General features: G+C 39.0%; 1 protein-coding gene across 7 annotated transcripts in view; it reads right to left on the bottom strand.

The window, feature by feature from the left end:
- Positions 1-19360, bottom strand: part of RBMS1 (RNA binding motif single stranded interacting protein 1) — a 151884-nt gene that overhangs the window by 43612 nt on the left and 88912 nt on the right. For all 7 annotated transcript variants that reach the window (XM_061344171.1, XM_061344169.1, XM_061344173.1 and 4 more), the window contains exon 3: positions 907-965. In XM_061344171.1, coding sequence (XP_061200155.1) covers positions 907-965 — 59 coding nt within the window. The remainder of the gene's footprint in view (positions 1-906; positions 966-19360) is intronic.

Genomic DNA, 19360 nt, shown 5'->3' with positions numbered 1-19360 from the left:
TCCCTTTAATTGCTTAGGGTGAGGAGCGGAGCTGAGAAGCTATGCCGCTGCTTCCACGTTCTGCACAAAAGCTCTGTATTAACGATGAACTCTCCTCTCCTGCCTCTGCCTGTCACCTTTATGCTCCTTCACGAGCTTCATGCTTATTAACATTGCTAAATCAGCTGACTTAATTCTTCACTTTGCCCAGAAATTATCCTCTTAATTGTAAAAAAAGAAAGTCTGAAATTGGGTATTACCACACCTTCTCCCACCATGCACATTGCTGGGATATGATCTCACTACAATTGCAGTGAGTGATGAAAATAATTGAACTGATGCATCCAGCTTATCTAAAGGAGTTCTGATTTTTTTCCAGGTGCAATTACTGTAGTGAAAATGAACCCTCGCTTTGCTCCCAATACATTCAAAAGCATATAACAAAACACAATTAAGAGTATTAGAACATGTAATTAAGTGCTGCTTTAAACTACTCTAGTCAATGGAGCTGATTTCCACAATATGTAATTTTTTCAGATGCTTAGTACAGTTGAATGGTCTTCTGCAAGATTCCCTGGTTTCTCCAGGCAAAAGGGGGAAAAGCTGCTTTTAACTCCATTTTTGTTTTTAAAATAGAGGCAAACTGCCAGCCAGCCCTGTGCATGTCAGCTCCACTCTGCCTTGGCTGCAGCACTGACACAGGCTGTCTGCCAGCTCCACTGGAAACGAATGTATTGAATAAGACTAGTTCAGGAATAAAAATGGGAAGAAGAAAAAAGAAAAAAGGGGGAGAGGGGGAAGACCCACACAGCAGCACCACTTCCCCCCCGAAAAAGAAAGGTTAAAAACACTTAAAATACATTAGTATATTTTACAGAATCAATTAGGACTTTCAGGTGAATGTAATATAAAGGCAAATATACATACCTTTGCACTTGTTTGTTGTCTTATCCAAAATAGCCTTCGTGGATACAATTTTCCCATACCTAAAATGTATTACACATATGTAAGGAAAATGAGAAAAGAATGTCCTACTACAACAGATACCCAATTCCATTATTTTATATCCTATTACACTTTACTTCGAACAAAATGAAATAATATATAGACCATATAATTCTGTAATGAAAAATCATACATAGATGGAAGTGACAAGAGAAACAATTTCAAACATGATCTTGTTCTATTCTCTCTGTCTTCTCAGTGGCACAGCAGAACCACAGAACAAGCTAGAGAAAGTGCTTTATACCAAAAAAAAGAAATCAATACGGTTAAAACCCTGGTACATACAAAAAACAGCATTTTAGACATAAACTTGGACTTAGTATATATACAAATAAACCAATGTAAAAAAATTAGCTCTCTCTTCCGCCCCCACTGACAAACAAAAAAGATTAAATACTCCTATCTTGAAGATGACAAGCAAGGACAGGTTTATGAAACCTGATCAGCAAAGGTGGTAAACTATTTTCTGCATTTTTAAATGGAAAACTGAGATGCAAAACATCTCAACCAAAATCAAAACATCCCTCAGGAAGGTTGCAATTTCCTTTTTCTCATTGCCTGTTCCTCAGCTTCTCCATAACTGGCAAACCCAGGTGACAACCTGCTACACAGCCCAAAGGTGTACAACCAGATAGCAATAAAGCTTGGGAAACAGGTGGACAGCAATAGGAAGATAATTGCTGTTTCCAAAGTGCCCTGCAAAGTTCATCAGCATTAGGGGTTTGAGCAAATTTAGAGTAGAATTTGTCACTGCTTGTGAAAATGTGCAATTATCCTTCAAAGTCAAATGCTAGGTTCTTTTTTAAAAAAGCAACTCCCTTAGCCAGAATCAGCAGCGTAATTGGAAATGGAGCAATGGTTTCCCAAGTTCCTTACTACAGCCTCCTATTTTTCCTGTGAACTACATTTGATACAATGCTGGGAGTATACAAGGGAGAAATGATGCAACATGAATTTGTTTTCATAGAATCACAGAATGGTTTGGGTCAGAAGGGACCTTAAAAACCTACTTCCAACTTCCCTGCCACGGGCAGGGACACCTTCCACTAGAACAGGTTGCTCAAAGCCCCATCCAACCTGGCCTTGAACACTGCCAGTGATGGGGCAGGCACAGCTCCTCTGAGCAACCTGTTCCAGTGCCTCACCACTGTCACAGTGAAGAACTTCTTCCTAATATCTAATCTGAATCTACCCTTTTTTCAGTTCAAAGCCATTCCCCCCCTTAAACTATTCCTGCATGCCCCTTTAAAATGTCCCTCTTCAGCTTCTGTGTAGGCTCCCTTTAGGTACTGGAAGCTGCTATGAGGTCTCCCCTGAGCCTTCTCCAGGCTGAACAAGCCCAACTCTCAGCCTGTCTTCACCGAAGAGGTGCTCCAGTCCTTGAAGCATCTTTGTGGCCTCCTTTGGACTTGCTCCAACACGTCCACATCCTTCTTATGTTCGGGGCTCCAGAGCTGCACACAATATTTCAGGTGGGGCCTCATCAGCATGGAGTAGAGGGGGAAAAAAATCACCTCCCTCGACCTGCTGGTCACACTCCTTTTGATGTGTCCTAGGATATGGCTGGCTTTCTGGGCTGCAAATGAGCACTGCAGAGCCATGTAGTGCTTCTCACCATCAACACTACCAAGTCTGTTTCCTCAGTGATGCTCTCAATTAGAATATAATGTAGCTTAATATTACATTAACAGGTATACTTAGGCACTATGTACTAAGAGGTTCTTCTTCACCGTGCAAGAACCCAGAATGAACTGAAAATTCTAAGAAATGTTATCAACATAAGAAAGTGAAATTTGGGGAAGAATTAATTTTTACCAGTTCACCTGCTAAATATAACTTCAACAGAATTAATATAATTTCAAGAAACTATTATTTCAAAAGACAACTAACTTGATTTGTGCAATAGTTGTATTAGTCTTAAAGTTCTTCAAAATATTTAAGAAGCTTAATAAGTAAAGTTAAGCTTAGATTACTCAAGTGTTCACTTGCAAAGTGATAGTTAGTCAAGGATGAAGCCTATTTACAAAGTACTTTCCCCCTAAAGAACATTTAAATACATGTTTCGGTATAATCATCACTCTCTGTGACCAGTTTCAAGCACCTTCTGTTTGTTCAATGAGTTACTGTATGGCTTCAAATAGTTTCAAAGGGGTAAACCTGGGACAGCAGATGTTTGCTTCCTTACTGCATCTGAAATTATGTGCATCTACACTGATATAAATTAGAGCTATACAGCTGTAGCCTAAAAAAAAAAAAAAAACAACAAAAAACAAAAACCCAAACAAACAAAACAACACAAAACCAAGCACAAACATCAATGAAAATCAGTGCACACCTAAATCTGCTATGCTGGAAGCTGTAATAAGGCAATAGAAATTGTGTCTAGTTATTGGAACAGGTACTTCCTTATTAGTGTCACTTATTTTTTAAATACATTATTCCATTCAGAAAGCTCTATCATCTCTGAGTCAAAATTTCGCAAGCCTTCTCCAGAATTTTCCTGAGTGCAGAGAAAACTTACATGAAAAAGGCAAACTGTTCAGGAACAGTGCTCTTTAAGATCCACTGAATTCTTGTGTCCCAAGTCACTTGCACCCAGCATTACATTTGATAGCAGCCATTCTCTATATCCTAACAGCTTCAGCAAACTGTTAAACTGAAGAGCTACACAACCTTTTGCAGCAAAAATCCCTGAACAATGATCTTGTCTTGCTACTGTTTCAGCTCTTGAAAGTGTAGAAAGTGGTGGTGCTGGTGAAAAGCTACAGCACTGGGTATCCATGTGAAAAAAGTAACTGCAGCCCTCCCACAGTTTGGTCACAGAGAAGAGTGAGGGGCTGGCTGTGGACTGGAGTGGCCCATGACAGTGAAATACACCAGCCCCTAAATAAATGTCTGCATGTCTGTTCTTTGCAGCCATTTTATGGATCATCTTCCTGTGTGCAAAACCAGTAATGATTTAATTCACTGTCCTAGATTGCATGTCGTCTGCAAAGAGCTAGCTGCCATGGAAGACTGCCAAGAAGTTTCAGCAGTGTGAGTCTAGGAACAATTCAGAGAACCAGTATAACAATAGCAGCTATCGCCAGGATTTCTCCTACGATTTTCCCTGTGAATACTCCTCCCATAATGTGAATACTCACACCATGAAGCACAGAAATGCAGTTTAGCGCCTGGGCAGAGGGATACATCCCCTCCTTGCTCCTGCCCTGTGGTCTGATACCAGGAGAAATTACTCCCTGCAATTCCTCCTAAGTGCTTCCTTCAAATGATGACCATCATGAAAATCTACTTCCTACCTCCTGAATTCTGCAGTCCCAATACTGCTGTTAAAACAGGCTTTTGTCTTTGACTGCTCATTTGTTGGGTGCAACTGCAGCTAAGACCTACCGGAAATAAGTGACATCAGTCATGGTGCAAACTAACATGTATTGACTGCTTACAAAAAGGAATATAACAAGCAAGAGAAAACTTATATTCCAAAGATGTCTATGATGTTAGGTCTCACATAAAGATCATCATTCCTCTTAAAGTTCATGCACATCTAGTTGTCTTAGGCATCCTGCTAATGCTAATCTTCTGCTCCAAAGCCTTACCATGCGCTTAGTGAGACCTGCAACCCCAGGTAGAGCACATCTCTTATGGCTGGCAGAATCATTTCAACAATGAACAGCAATTGCTCAATCTCTGTCCTTTGAAGCAATTATTTAAAAAATATGCTTTCTTTTACATTAAGTGCTAATCTTCAGATATAACTGCTAGTCTGGCTGGTGACAAGCAACTACGTATTCCTTATTAAGGAGGTTATTTTTCTCCCCAAAATGCCACCAAATAAACTCCCAGCAGCAACAGAGTTCCTTCTTTGGGGTGGAGGGTAGGGGGTGTATGTGGTTTTCGTTGGTGGTAGGCTTTTCTTGTTTCTGTTTGGTCTTCTTTGAGTTCTATTAATATATTCTCTTTTCAGTCTGAATTATCTTTGGAGATGGGAAGACGTTTTCAGCTTTGCATCCCTCTTCCACAGATACTTGTACCAACGTCAACTAAGGTATTAATTAAGGAAGAGATGGTATGAGGCAGGTGAGAAATTGCCAGAGTGCATTGGTTATGTGATTAAAAGGGCTATATTCAGTACATCTGTGTACAAGCTATAATTATAGTACAGAACATCAATACAAATGTATAATTGTATAACAGATGAAGAAACTTATTCAAAAGTCAAGCTAGGAAGATACACAGTACTGCCACTTAACAGGATTATGCTTACCACTGTCCATTACATATGCTCTGTGCAGAAATGAAAGGGTAAGCCCCGCTTACTCAGCTGCTCTAAGAAGACCTACTGCCAGGCAGTGTGAATGTCAAAATACAGGACTATACATTTGTCTTGGATACTTTTGAAGTGGAAGACTTGAAGCAAAGCATCACCTTGTACTTTTAAAATACCATATTGTTCAGCAACGCAGACAAAGCCAGTGCAAATAATCACATCGACAGATTTATTGCAAATAGCTGTTTTAGTTTTAAATAAAACTTTTAAAACATCTCTGAAGCCTGATTTTGACAACCTCCATGATGCTGAAAGAAAAGGGTACTTCGAAAACTAAGTACATGGATCAAAATGAACCACTGTTTATTTTACTCCCTTCGTACATCTGCTAGTATAACGAACATACTTGCAAATGTGAGGGCGATAAAATGCCATCATGAGCATTGACAAAGAATGGAGAACGAAGTAGCTTGAAGTCTCTGCCACAAGTGCTATTTTGAGTGTTGAAAGAACTTATCTGTGTGTGCCTTAGGGGAGGTACAGTAAGAACAGGCAGTGAGAGGCTTGTCTGGAATGAATTGCTGAAATCTTCATCCACAAAAGCTTAACATAATATACCCCATACTACCAAGTTCACTCACAGTGCTTCGCTTTGCAGTACTTTCAAACTACTCTCCAGCTTCTGCTGTAAAGGGCTTCTCTTCCTGATGTTGACTTGGATACTAACACACCAGAATGATGTGTCCGTATCTCTGCTACAATGAGAAGTCCTTGACTTTTAGAGCTGCTTCGCTCCTCCATCCTGAACTATCCAGAATTTGGTGTTGAAGAACAGTGCTTCTTCTTTGCCCAAGTCCAGTCCAGCTGTAAAAAGAGCATTCCTAGAGATCCTGCTGTTGTAAGCCTTGCATTACTATGGTACTGTCAGAACTCCTCTGCTATGCAGAAACAATGCTGCGTATCTTCTGTGTTTATTCTAGATTAATTTTTCACATCTTAGCATCTTATCACTGCCCTTCATGGAATGCTCTTTATTCCTAAGAGCCAGAATCATGTGGTAAAACCAGGCATGGATTTCATAACATATAAGTGGCTCTGAGTACATGAACTCATTGTAAGGTGAAATTGTGAAAGGAAAAGAGAACCTGGCTGAACACAAAACTTTCAGCAGAGAGCAGATTTCTCACCAGGTGACCCAAAGACAAGAGTGAACATAACAAACAATCAGATCCAGCAAGGAGTGTCACATGAGAGACCAGATCAGCTAATACTAAAATACACTGCAGTTGCTGAATGGATTCATATCAGAATAAACCTCACTTTAGCCTACGGTAAATAAATAGAACAAAACAGATAAAGCAAATACTTCCAAAACAATACCTGTACATTAACTATAACACTGAAAGGAACACATAGGTGGGGATGCTTTGTCTATAGATCAGCTTTAAAAATAAAGTAAAACAACAATAAAAACCTTTCTTAGTCAAACGTGGCTTCATTCAGTGTACAACAGTGTCTGTAGCACCCTATATGTGTTCTGAATGCAGCAAATCCCTGCTTGAAAGGGAATATTATGCTCCAGTATAATACAAAATAAATGCCATGTGCAACTTTAAGATGGCATCCTTACCTACCCAAACACAGAGTATTCTATTTTGAACAGTACAACTCAAAACATTTATGTGAAATTAATGGTCTTAACAGCCAAGCCCACATCACAGCTATCTCACTTGTAGAGTATGCAGAAGCCCCAACCCATTCATCTCAACAGAGACCTAAAGAGGAGAAACCTGAACAGTCCACAGGAAGGCCTCATCTATGCTGCAGTTCTCAGCTCCTCTATACCACCTGACGCAAAAGGAGCAAAGAAAATCCCCTGTTAGCTGAGGAAAAGAGTCAAGGGAGTTGTCAGCAAGAGCTGACTTGGTACAGCTGGCTCCCATTCCTCACTGTTCTTCCAGTGTTCAGGCCACTTCTAAGCCAACACGACAGCCAAGGGAACATAATCAGCCCCAGCAATCTTTCCTGCTGGATCCAAAAAACAAGTTCAGAGCATTCTCTAAGCAGTACAAAAGGTTTTATCTGGCTCTCATACCTCCCTTTCTCTGCTGCGTCTTGGGAAAGTAGTGTACTGAACCTTAAGCTCCTCTTCCCTTTTAAGCTGAGATAAACACAAGGAGTCTTGTTTCTCCATGTATCAAATTTTTAATTTTCCAATAAGGGGAATTTCAAAAAACATTTGTCAATGAAATACTGCTAGTTCTTGTGATAACCTACTCTAATCCTGCTATTCAATTATGAGTAAATGTTCTTCTACAGAAACATGATGGGGAAACGTATTCAATCCAGCAGACTACTGAGTTTGGAGAACAGAATCAAACCATATGGTTTCCATTTTTAAATTCTTCACCACATCTATGCCATAGTGTAGAAGGAGACATTGCTGAGAACATTTTGTCTGTATTTTGTTTTCTGTTGTTGGAAGACACACACTGTTCTTTGAGAAAGTTTTGGAATCACTTAGTTGCTTTATGACCATGATGGGCCTAAATATTTGCTACCAGAACATGATGAGTACCTACCACCAAAAGCTGGACCAACCATTTTTAGTGCATAATTACACATTACATAAAAAGTTGCAGTTGTATTTCTCTTATTTGCAGAGTTGATGGGTATGCATAATCTATCTTAGTATGAGTTGTGTTTTCAAACTGTTGCAGATTTGGCTAATTTGTTCAGTTCAGCAAAATCTCCTTTACTAGCTTCAAAAACTGAAGAACTGGGTTAACTAACTCAGCCAGATGTGTTCCGTTTCAGGCACTGGATCACTATGTGCAAAATAGAGCTTTCCTGTAAAGCCAAGTTAGAGCGCTGCTTTGATTACACACTGCTAAATAGTCATGTGGTTTTCACATAAAAGCTAGTTCCTTTCTTATTAATTGTTCCTTTGTCTCTCTGGTACTTCAAAGAGAAAGACTGTATTTTTAAAATATCCAAGTTGTTCTCACTGTCTTTTTATTATTTTAATTGGGAGGTAAGTAATACATCTAAATACATTACAGTTTATTTTTATGGAAGCCAATACTGCTTTGATTGTTTTAAAATGAATAGTTATATTTTTTCCATTAATGTAAAGCCATTTTTGAGGAGTCAGGGTCTGTGTACTTTAAAAACAAAAAAACCCACAAAGCAAGCAAACAAACAAACCCAAACACCCCCCCTCCCAAAACCAAAACACCAAAACAAAACACACCTCACAACAAAAAATAAACCCAACCCCTCAGATCCTTACTTTACCAATAATTCAGCAGTCTCAACAGTCTTACATGTGGCTGTAAATTCTTCACAGGATCAAAAAAGCTTTCCTCACAACCTCTCTATCTTTAAATCTTCAATTAAGTTTTGCATAGTTGTGTTTTCGATAAGGATCAGTGGATAAAAGCATGTACCATCATCATTACTGATACAGTTACCAACATCAGCACAGTTCATAAAATCATAGAGTGGTTTGGGTCAGCTTCTCCATAACTGGCAAACCCAGGTGACAACCTGCTACACAACCCAAAGGTGCACAACCAGATAGCAATAAAGCTTGGGGAACAGGTGGACAGCAATGGGAAGATAGTTGCTGTTTCCAAAGTGCCCTGCAAAGTTCATCAGCATTAGGGGTTTGAGCAAATTTAGAGTAAAATTTGTCACTGCTTGTGAAAACGTGCAATTATCCTTCAAAGTCAAACGCTAGGTTCTTTTTTAAAAAAGCAACTCCCTTAGCCAGAATCAGCAACATAATTGGAAATGGAGCAATGGTTTCCCAAGTTCCTTACTACAGCCTCCTATTTTTCCTGTGAACTACATCTGATACAATGCTGGGAGTATACAAGGGAGAAATGATGCAACATGAATTTGTTTTCATAGAATCACAGGATGGTTTGGGTCAGAAGGGACCTTAGAGACCACCTACTTCCAACTTCCCTGCCACACGGCAGGGACACCTTCCACTAGAACAGGTTGCTCAAAGCCCCATCCAACCTGGCCTTGAACACTGCCAGTGATGGGGCAGCCACGGCTTCTCTGGGCAACCTGTTCCAGTGCCTCAATACCCTCTCAGTAAAGAACTTCCTTACATCTAATCGAAATCTGCCCCCTTTAGGTTCAAAGCCATTCCTCCCCCTTTACCTACCCCTGCATGCCCCTCTAAAAAGTCCCTCTCCAGCTTCCTTGTAGGCCCCCTTTTGGTACTGGAAGGCTGCTGTAAGGTCTCCCAGGAGCTTTCTCTTCTCCAAGACAAACCACCCCAGCTCTCTCAGCCTGTATTCATAAAAGAGGTTCAAACTGGTATTACTGTGCTACAATCTTTTAGTTATGCTCAGTGGGTTACAATTACAGATTTCACTGAGAAGTAATCAGAAGCACCAAAACGAGATAAAAATCTGATATATTATCAGCTTTTACAGTTATCTGTCCTTAGAAGAGCAGATGCTTAGCAGAATGAACATATATAATTTAATGAAGTGTGAACAAATGCCTTCTTGGGCAGCATTAATTTTAACAGATAAGAAGCATTATTTTAGGAATATATATTTGGTTTATAGTGTACAGGGTCTATACAAATGTAACTACTCCTTCTAGCTAAAAAGAACCAGAAACTCAAAGCCCTACCAAATAGGAAATTGATACACAAGAAGTTCTTGGAGATAATTTTTCAGCTACCTATTTTGGTTTTCTTAAGAGAAGTTATTTCCTGATTAAACCAAGGATGAGGTGTGGGGATATGGAAGAAAGGCTTTTGGAATCAGGAAATGTTTGCTTCTTCTTACTTTGCAGAGGTGTGAATAATATCTACCCATTCCTTATAAGCTGACAAGTCAAGGGGACAAAGTCCTGTTAATATCCTACAGCTATTTTTATGACATTTTGAAAAGGTTTTTCAACTGGTATGCTCCTTCCTGCACAACAAATTGAGTATCTTAAAAGCATGATCCACTGTACAATGCCCTTTCATTTAGCACAGCTGAGGAAAACTGTCTTTTTTTAGTATCTCTGAGTATTTCAAACAGTTAAGACATGTTACAGCTGACACTAAACCAGCACTCCTAATGTGGCTTTCTAGTGTGTAGCAAACGAGCAGATTTCTAACAACTGCCTGCAGAGGTGTTTTCTCTGTCAATCTTAAATGAACAACAACAACAACAACAAAGCAATGGCATGTTTATTTAGTCCTACTTTATAAGGTTAAGAATGTTGCAACGTGAAAAAAGCAGTTATTCTTTAGTACTATGACGATGGGGGGTGGGGGGGATAAGAAAAAAACCATAAAGGTTTTTCCCCCAGAGAGCTTTTGGAGATGGAGGAGAAGGCTCTTATATTCTTTCCTGGAAGGCACTGAGAAGAATTCAGCTGCTGCTACTTTGAGAATAACACGACAGCATAATGGGAGATTAAAACACGTAACACTGAAAAAAGAGAGAGGAAGAGCAGCAAAAGTGGCAGAGCCAGCCTCTTGCATTGCACAGATCATCATCTTTCATATTTCATAGACACCTAAAGATTCTCATCATCCTAATGATTCTTATGAAAGCCAGGATGCTAACATGCTGGTCCTAAATTTGTTGATTATGTATCTGTTTTAACTGTAAAGACATAAAATGTCACATGCTGTGAAGAAAAACAGAGTTTCAAGCAAACTGAGAAAAATGATCCCATTCAGTGTTTCTTGCAGCCACTGCCCCTGCAGTAACCCAACCTAACTTCTGACAAGTTGAGGTGATTTAGCATAATCTCTGAACCATCTGCTAGGCTATCTATCAGTTCAGTAGCCTTGTTACTTTACAGTTTATAGGTTAAGCAGGATAAATAACCTATCAGTAAACACAAACGGATTTGCCTATGACACACTTTGAAGTGCAAGTATTGCCTAAGTAACCGTAGCTTGCTTTCTCCTCTGCTGGAGAGGATAAAAATCACAGCATTAACCAAAATGTCTGTTCTTTCAGAAAAGGAAATTGTTTATCATCGTCTTTACAGTTTATGAAATCAACAGTTTTGCAGAGCTATGTCCACACTTCATAACTTATTTTGCCTACACTTTTAGGAGATTTTTCTATTTACCCATTTGAAAACTCACATGTGAAGTATTTTAAAAGGTGCGAGCTATGCAGAATTACATTTCATTTTCAAACATCTGTATGCAGGAACACAAATGCTGGTTGACATTAAAAGTGTTGTTTCCTGCCAACTTTCTACTGAGTTTGATGACCAACATTAGTGAAAGACCATTCCATGGCTTTTTTTATAAACTATGTAGCATTGTTCTTTAAGTACTTTATATTTGCATGGAATATGAAGTGGTGTGCATAAATTAGACTAAATGGTTTAGAAACTGATCTTCTACTATTCTACTTCTAATATAGTATATTGTAATTTCTATGAAGTACTCTTACACTGAAAGCATTATGGAAAGTTTTACCGTAAGATACCAAACCAAGGATCATTGATATGAAAACAGTTTATGCAGTTATTCAGATAGTCAAAACAATAAATCTCATAATTATCATAAATCAACTACCATAGTATATATTAAGACCTTCACACAACTTACTAGTAAATGCTACAGCATTAGGGAAAAAAAAAGAAGAAATAAAAATCAAAGACATCTGCTTCTAGCTTCCAGCCTCACAAAGCAGGCTGCACTTTCTAACCTGTATCATTCAGCATCCAGTTTAGCAGAGCAAATTCTGGAGGATCCTTATTTTACAAAAAGAGGTAAGTGAAAAGATATTTGGAATTCTTGACTAACCCACTCCTTAGTACTATAATCATTCTTACTCAAGAAAACCTAGGAAGACTTAGATTTTCTACAGGAATTTGCCTGCACATCTACTGACAAGGCTATTCAGGTATACGGGAATGGGCTACAGTTCCCTTACAGCCACAAGATGGAAGAACAAAGCCATGCTATTTTAAGAAAGCAAATGGTAAACGGTCTTATCCCGTTGTTTTCTTACCCTAATGCTACAGAATGGACACAAATTATGCCTGGGTTAAGAGTAAAGCACCGGGCAGAAGGGGCGCAAGAGGCATTTTACCTACAACTGAAAGCACTAACTGAAGCAATAGTCTTTGAAAATAAATTATCACAGTTCCTGTGGCTCCCAGAAAGAATACAAAAAAATGAGACCACAGTTTCATATAGCCATGAAAGATAAAGGGTTTTTAAAAAAAAGCATAATTCATTTGCAAGCAAGATTATAAAGTCCCAACCAGGTTCAAATCACAAGTCTAGGATATTATTTTTACAGTCTAGCAATTACTTTTATCCTTTTTCCTCATACTGAGAAAAGATCACTAATCAAGACAATGATTTTGGAAAATAAGAAATTAAACCAGATGGATGCTAATATGTATTTATAAGCCAAGCTCATGGCAGGTCTGCAGACATGCATGTATCGATTTACCAAGTGCTAGCTGTTTTAATCTGAAAGTAAGGCAATATTTCTGCACCCAACCATAAATCTTTGCAAATCTCTCAGCCTCACCAATTTTGCAGAGTCTATACTAACAGCTTGAAAGAATAAAAGTATGAAGACCTATGAGAGCAGTTCTTGTTATTCATAACTCCTTTCTCTTCCCTGTGCTAAACAGTACAGATCAGCTTGGAAGCATAAATTACTCTTTCTACCTGAAGACCTTTTATTTTTCTATTCCTCCTCCTCCAGCCAAGGAAGCCAAGTTCAGCTGTTGTCACCATATGATGCACTGTCTTTTATTTTGGCTTTTCCAAGCATATTTCTTTTTCTTGTAGGAGGGAATTAAGGACAAGGCAAGGGGAAAATAAGGTTATTTATCAACACCTCCCAATACTTTTTCCCCTTGTTTTATTCATAACTGTATAAATCAAAAGGTGTTATTCTGACTACAATTCTAACTAGTATGAGATTGCCTCCTATTTGGATAGACAGTCACCTATTAATGCCACTAGCCTGTATACTTGAATGAGATTACTTTTTAATTTATTCTTGCCTATTAATTTCACTCCTAGTGGAGGTTGCTAACCCAGTCTTTTAACCTCAGTTTAAACAAATAACAACCTGAGGAAGATGCTGGCAAAGTCCTGAAAACCATGAACTGGAGATTGCCAAAGTACATGGGCACTTTCAGCCACATCCCATTTCCTAAGCTCTGACCCATCTGTCAACTCTGAACTACAAAAAAAAAAAAATCTCACATATTGTGCAAGTTACATATACACATGTATTAAAAGATACATACCTATGTATTTACACAAACACACTATGCTTTTTTCTTGCATTTGTCTTATATGGAAGATGCTTGGTCACTGGAATAGTGCCTGTCATTGATAACTTTTAAAAAATGTGTGTTGAATATTTGCCTTCTGTTTTTGTAATACTAAAACAACCTAAAGGCAACAGGATGAATACAAGACCTGGCCTGCTGGGTTAAAATACCTTCTACACCAAGATACCTACTTGTTCTTACCTGCATCTTGCACTAATTTAACTGCACATTTTGGAAAGTTCTGACTACCTACCTTCTGTCTGGAAGAAGAAAAAACCTAATACATTCAAGTGACATCCAGTCTCTCTAAACTGCAGTTCTTTCATAAAATACTCATAGTAGCATCTTGCTTTCAATAGCTATTCTATACTGCAATTAACACCTCAATTAGTATTTGAGTCTGATCCCCCTTAATTTCTGGTAACTTAATGTCAGTCATCCTAGAACAGTATTAAATGAACAAATTATTCTAAATAATTGCTAAGCCTTCCAGAGGCCTTGCCCCCTTAATAGCATGGCATGTAGACTTTATCCCTATTTGAATCTGCTTCTCTAAGTCTCAAGTCCCAACCGTGCTGAATAGCAAATATCTCCATTTCAATAGGGAAAATGGTTGCACTAAAGTAGTTCTCTCCAGGGGTCAAAATACTTCGGAAGGGCATTTAAGTGGCTGTATGTTACTGAGCAGAAACATCAGCTCACACATTATCGATTAGAAGAACCACGTGGCTCTGTTGAATAGATGTCTGCAGCACTATTAAGTGCTGAGATAGGGACAGAGGAGTGTCATGCATTTAAAAAAATACTATCCATCTCTTGCCAAATTTTAGATACATTTAGAGCAATCACAAGCTAACACAAAATCTGAAGCACGACCTTTGTGGCCGATGCGTAAGGGTCATATTCAGTGACACTTCTTCAGTTTCACACTGCTTAAGACAGTCTTTTGAATATTGATTGAAGTAAGCAGGAGGCAGTGTTTGATTTCTGCAGTCTTACAAACAGAATGCTGTAGACATGTATATGAAAGTTTGCTTTCGGTAGCTTACATATACCATTCTTTTTAAAGACACCATTAACCTGTTCTGATCCTATCACTACAGGCAGCTAGCCAAGTACAACTGAAGTCTTCTAGAACCACCGTCTACTCTGGACCCCGTGCTGCAGACGGAACTGTAGTTCCTTATCAGATAGTCCTATAGAACTTACCCAAGCTGGCTGAAACTAATGCAATTCCCCAGACCCTCCTTTCCAGTGACTTTTGTGCAATTACTATGTCAAGTGACACCACGGAAGGATAAATCCAGTGTCACAGACTGAGCTTTGGCTGATATGCTTGAGGAAGCACTTGGATCAATGGGCTTCACAGTAAAGAACACAGACAATGGAGCTTAGTCCTGACCTAGCAGAGAAAACCCAACCCATGTGCAAAGGGGTGACTCAAGACTGAGTAGACTGGGCTCAAAAAAAAATAGGATCTTCCATTTGGCTGTATCAGCTGCATGCTTAGATGAAATCTACATTGAACAGAGTAAGACATAGATTCAGTTTCTTAAAAGGAACAGCTGTGGTGTTCACAAACTCAGAGCATCAATACCCACAGAACAGACTACTCAAAAAACATAATCTCAAGCAGAGCCAAGTGAAATTAACCAATCACTGCATGCCAGCAAATCTGACAGGCAAATCCAAAGTCAGTGAAGTTAGTTCTGTATCACAATCTTTCTTGAACAGATTCAACAACACATGCCAACAAGGGAGCTTGCATGACACAGTCACAGGGTTTCTGGGCTTTACAGCCCTGTTTTATTATCAAGAGCCTGAGACAACTATTTCTTTGCCTGCAAGAGGGCAGCAGAACTAACTTTTCTCTTAAAGGTGATAAAGTATTATAACAAAAGAAGCTATAACTCTTACTCAGGTATGAATCTCAATGCCTACACTTCAGATTTTAAAATAGTTCATTTACTAATTTCTGATCAATTTATCTAAACAATATTCTTAAAACAGTCTAAATAGAAATCTTAAATTTTTTTATGAAAACCACTAAGAAGAAAAATGGAATGGATACAGCTATGACACAGAAAAAAACCTGAGGATCGCAAGAGGGAATAGCCATATCCAATATGAGAAAGCCACTCACTAGTAAAGAGTTAAAGAGTATCTAGGTCACTCTACAGTCTCCTGCACACCCTCAGCTCACTGCGTATCGGAAATGCTGTGTGGGAAGGCCAGGGAACTAAACTCACAGACCAAGTATGACTCAGACTGCAGTAATTTAATGATATTTTTTTCTCTTAAATCATCCTTGGGATTAAAAGAATCCACACCCTCAACATGAAACCAAGTCATCGTGAAAGGAAGAAACCTTCAAAGATCTTAAGAGTCAACAAAACGCTTCTAGAAACAAATTGATTATTAATGGCAAAGGACCAAGACCTTTCTTATAGCATACTATATGATCAGAACAGCAGAAGGTGAAGAATCTGAGCCCCAGTCAGATGTTCTTCTGAAAGCCCTAGTGGGGATGATCTCAGCAATAAGAATGTCAGAGAACTGCCTGCCAAAAAAATAAAGGAGAGCTGTCACAGCCAAACACTGACCTCTGCCACCAGAGGAAAGCAACTTGAGAGAAACAGCCTCATTTCCCCCACCACTGCAGAAGCTAACTTAAGATTTGTCAAATACCTTTGGCACAAGCATGAGTAGAAGACAACTGTTAAGATCCTGGAGAAGGCAGAACACCAGTGACCTAGATCCAAACACAAATCCAGTTAAACCCCTGAGGAACAATTTAAATTTCTGCAAATTCTGTCCCACTGAACAAAGCAGAAGTTGGGAAAGGACACCGATGAGCAGAAGGCAACTCTGCCCTCGGGAATACTCCTTCCTGACTACAACATACAGTTATGAACATTTACTCTTTCCTGTGCACTTCCAAGCTGCCTCCCTCCTCTTCCCTTAAGGTAAGGCACTCTAACCGTCACAAAAAGAAGAGTAAAGCTACAATGTCTTCTACCATGGGAACTCACAACTTCTCATCTAGAGAAACAAACTAATTTCTCATTTGTCATGACAAAAATTTAACTGGTTCTACTGGGATTATATAAACAGCAGTGAATTCCTTTTTTGGAAGAGTTTTTCTTAGTATATCATAAAGAGCATAGCACTATAATTATAAAGAATTGAGCATCTGGCTTTACAGCTATGTATTTAGATGTATTATGCTCTGTTTCTAATTAAATTATTTAACTTCTTATCCCGTAAGATAAAGAAACTAACAGTGTTCCCCAAACCTATATCCACCATGCAAACATCACTAAGATGCTCAGTCTGTAACCAGTTACCTCTGAAAGTAAAATCTTGGTGCATCTCACCCTTCAGCTACAACCATGAACTAGCTCAAATCCCTAATATCCTCCAATTAAGTGAGGGGTTCAAACCCAAATGAGTTCAGGTGGGGGCTTTATCTTGAGAATACAGCATTACTTTATCACTGAATTTTGAGTAACAATTAAAAGGGTAATATATTTGACAGAAAAGACCAAAAGAGTTACCATAAATGAAGCAGACGTCCCATGTTCCATACTGACTTAAACCAGTACTGGGTCTGCTTCTGGTCATTGCTTCAAGTGCAATTTACTGGTTAAATGGAAACCAATGAAGAAAAAAAAAAATTTCTTCTTGGTTTTCAAAAAGTAATCAGACTCAGAAACTTTTATTACCCTACCTACCAAAAAACATCTTAACTGAGGGCCTTTCTGTGTCCATTGAAACCTATCTGTTTTTGGCACCTTATCAATTCTACTGAATTCAGATGGCCAAAACAATGAGCCTGTGCTCCTTAGACTACCAGTTCGATCTCAGTTCAAGCGTTAGATGGGAAACAGTTGATCAGTGACAGTCAGGTCTGTTCCCTCTTCCTCGGAAGGCCGCTCTTCTCAAAATATTTAATGACATTCGCAAAGCATAATTCAGAGTGAGAGTCCTAGAATTCAAACAGAATTAGCAAATATTTAACTGAATAGGCAATTAATAAAATGAATGCAAAAAACTTCAGAATTTCTCATGGAACAAAGTAAAAAGCATTCACTAGGAAGACTGGGACAGATTACTGCATGTTTTTATAATGTCATAGCTCTGAATATTTGGAAGATGTTCAAAAAGAATTGATCCTAATTTACATAATAAAAAGTACGTTCATGCTGAGTCCTTGGTATGAGGATGGACTTTTTTCAGCAGCCATCGTGCCTAAGGAACTTTCATGCCTAGTACTGTATGTACCTCTGTACTGCCACATGGAAGCCCTGTAAGCTGCCACTGAGAAAAAGGAATGTGGAACAACACTTTCCCTCCAGTCGTTGAGATCTTCAAAATATAGCAAATAGACTTCTGGCAACAAATAAAGCAGCTTTGACAATAAAGTTAAGACAAAGCCTACCACACAATAAAAACAGCTTCAAGTGTGGGAACTGTAGGAGTTTTAATACAGACTCTCTGGGGGGGAGGGGGGGGGGAAGCAAGATATTTACAAACATTCCATTTCAGATCACAGTACTACAAACAGCAGTGCAGGGAAGAAAATGCACTCTGCTACCAGCTCCACTGGATATCCCCACCATACTGATAGCCTCACATCTTGCATGGAAAGAGTCTCTCTTCTGTGCTAAATGGCTTCTCCAGGACTCAGCAAGGGCATTCAGACTTAACTAGGGGAGATTTCTGCCTTGGGGTACTACTGCACAGCTACAGACTGAAAAGGATTAAAAACAAACAAACAAAAACCAGCCAAAAGCCCAATACCAAAGGAAAGAACCACGGAATTTATCTGGCACTGTGTAATTACATAGCTGAAAAACTCAGCCTTCACTGTCAAACAAATCTTAAGTGCACGCTATGGAGTTCTAAGTGGTTTTAAGCCCTAATACTAGCTATAGGAGTGGTGGGGTCCTGCAGATGCTCCATGCTTCCTAGGATCAGGCCTTTGCAAGCACACTGCAAACACACAGCAGTCAAGCTTGCCATTGTTTTAGGGGCATAGGTACACACTTCTGTGTTAAACCAGTTGGTTTCTTTAGCACACCATTTCGTTGGTGATTTTACACACACACTAAAGTACAGTCCTGAACTGCAAAATCCTGCTAGTCTGCAGGCTCCAAAAGCTCTTCAGTTACCCTTTCAGCAGAGTCCTTGAAGCCAGAAACAAGTAATTTGTCTCCATTTTGGGTGTTTAGATAATCTTATTTCTGACATTTAAGGTTTGCATATAAAAGATTTGAGATTTTTCCAGTAATCTGTATTACTCTGCATGAAGCAGGTTCCTTTTTTTCCTTCTGGTTTTAGATCTTCTATTAACATAACACTTATTTCACTACTGCATTCACTCAGACATTAAAGTCCTTATTAATGCCAGAATAATTGCTAATATTTTGATAACTTGTGAAAGCTACCTATATGTAGGCCAAAAAGCATCACTAGGATTTGAAATATTGATAATGTGAAAGGCCTAAGTCCACAATGTTCTCCTAGGCAAAAATAACGATCCATACTCTTGTCTGTTGTGGTTTAACCCCAGCCAGACAGCTTGTCCACTCACTTCCCCCCCCCTTCTTGCCCTCCCCTATTGTCAGAGGGACGGAGAGGAGAATCAAAAAGAATGCAACTCCCACTGGTTGAGATAAGAACAGTTTAGTAACTCAGGTATAACACAAATCACTACTGCTACCACCAATAATAGTAATGATAAAGGAAATAACAAGGGGAGAGAATACAACACCTCATCACCAGCCGACCGATAACTCGCCCCCCCAGCCC

The sequence above is a fragment of the Neopsephotus bourkii genome, unplaced genomic scaffold (genome assembly GCF_033783945.1).
Source record: "Neopsephotus bourkii isolate Nb327-2 ecotype Australia unplaced genomic scaffold, CSIRO-AGI_Nbou_v1 NB_196, whole genome shotgun sequence".
In the NCBI taxonomy this organism is placed as follows: Eukaryota; Metazoa; Chordata; class Aves; order Psittaciformes; family Psittacidae; genus Neopsephotus; species Neopsephotus bourkii.
The sequence above is the reverse complement of the archived record's forward strand: the minus strand, read 5'-3'. Positions and strand labels throughout refer to the sequence as shown.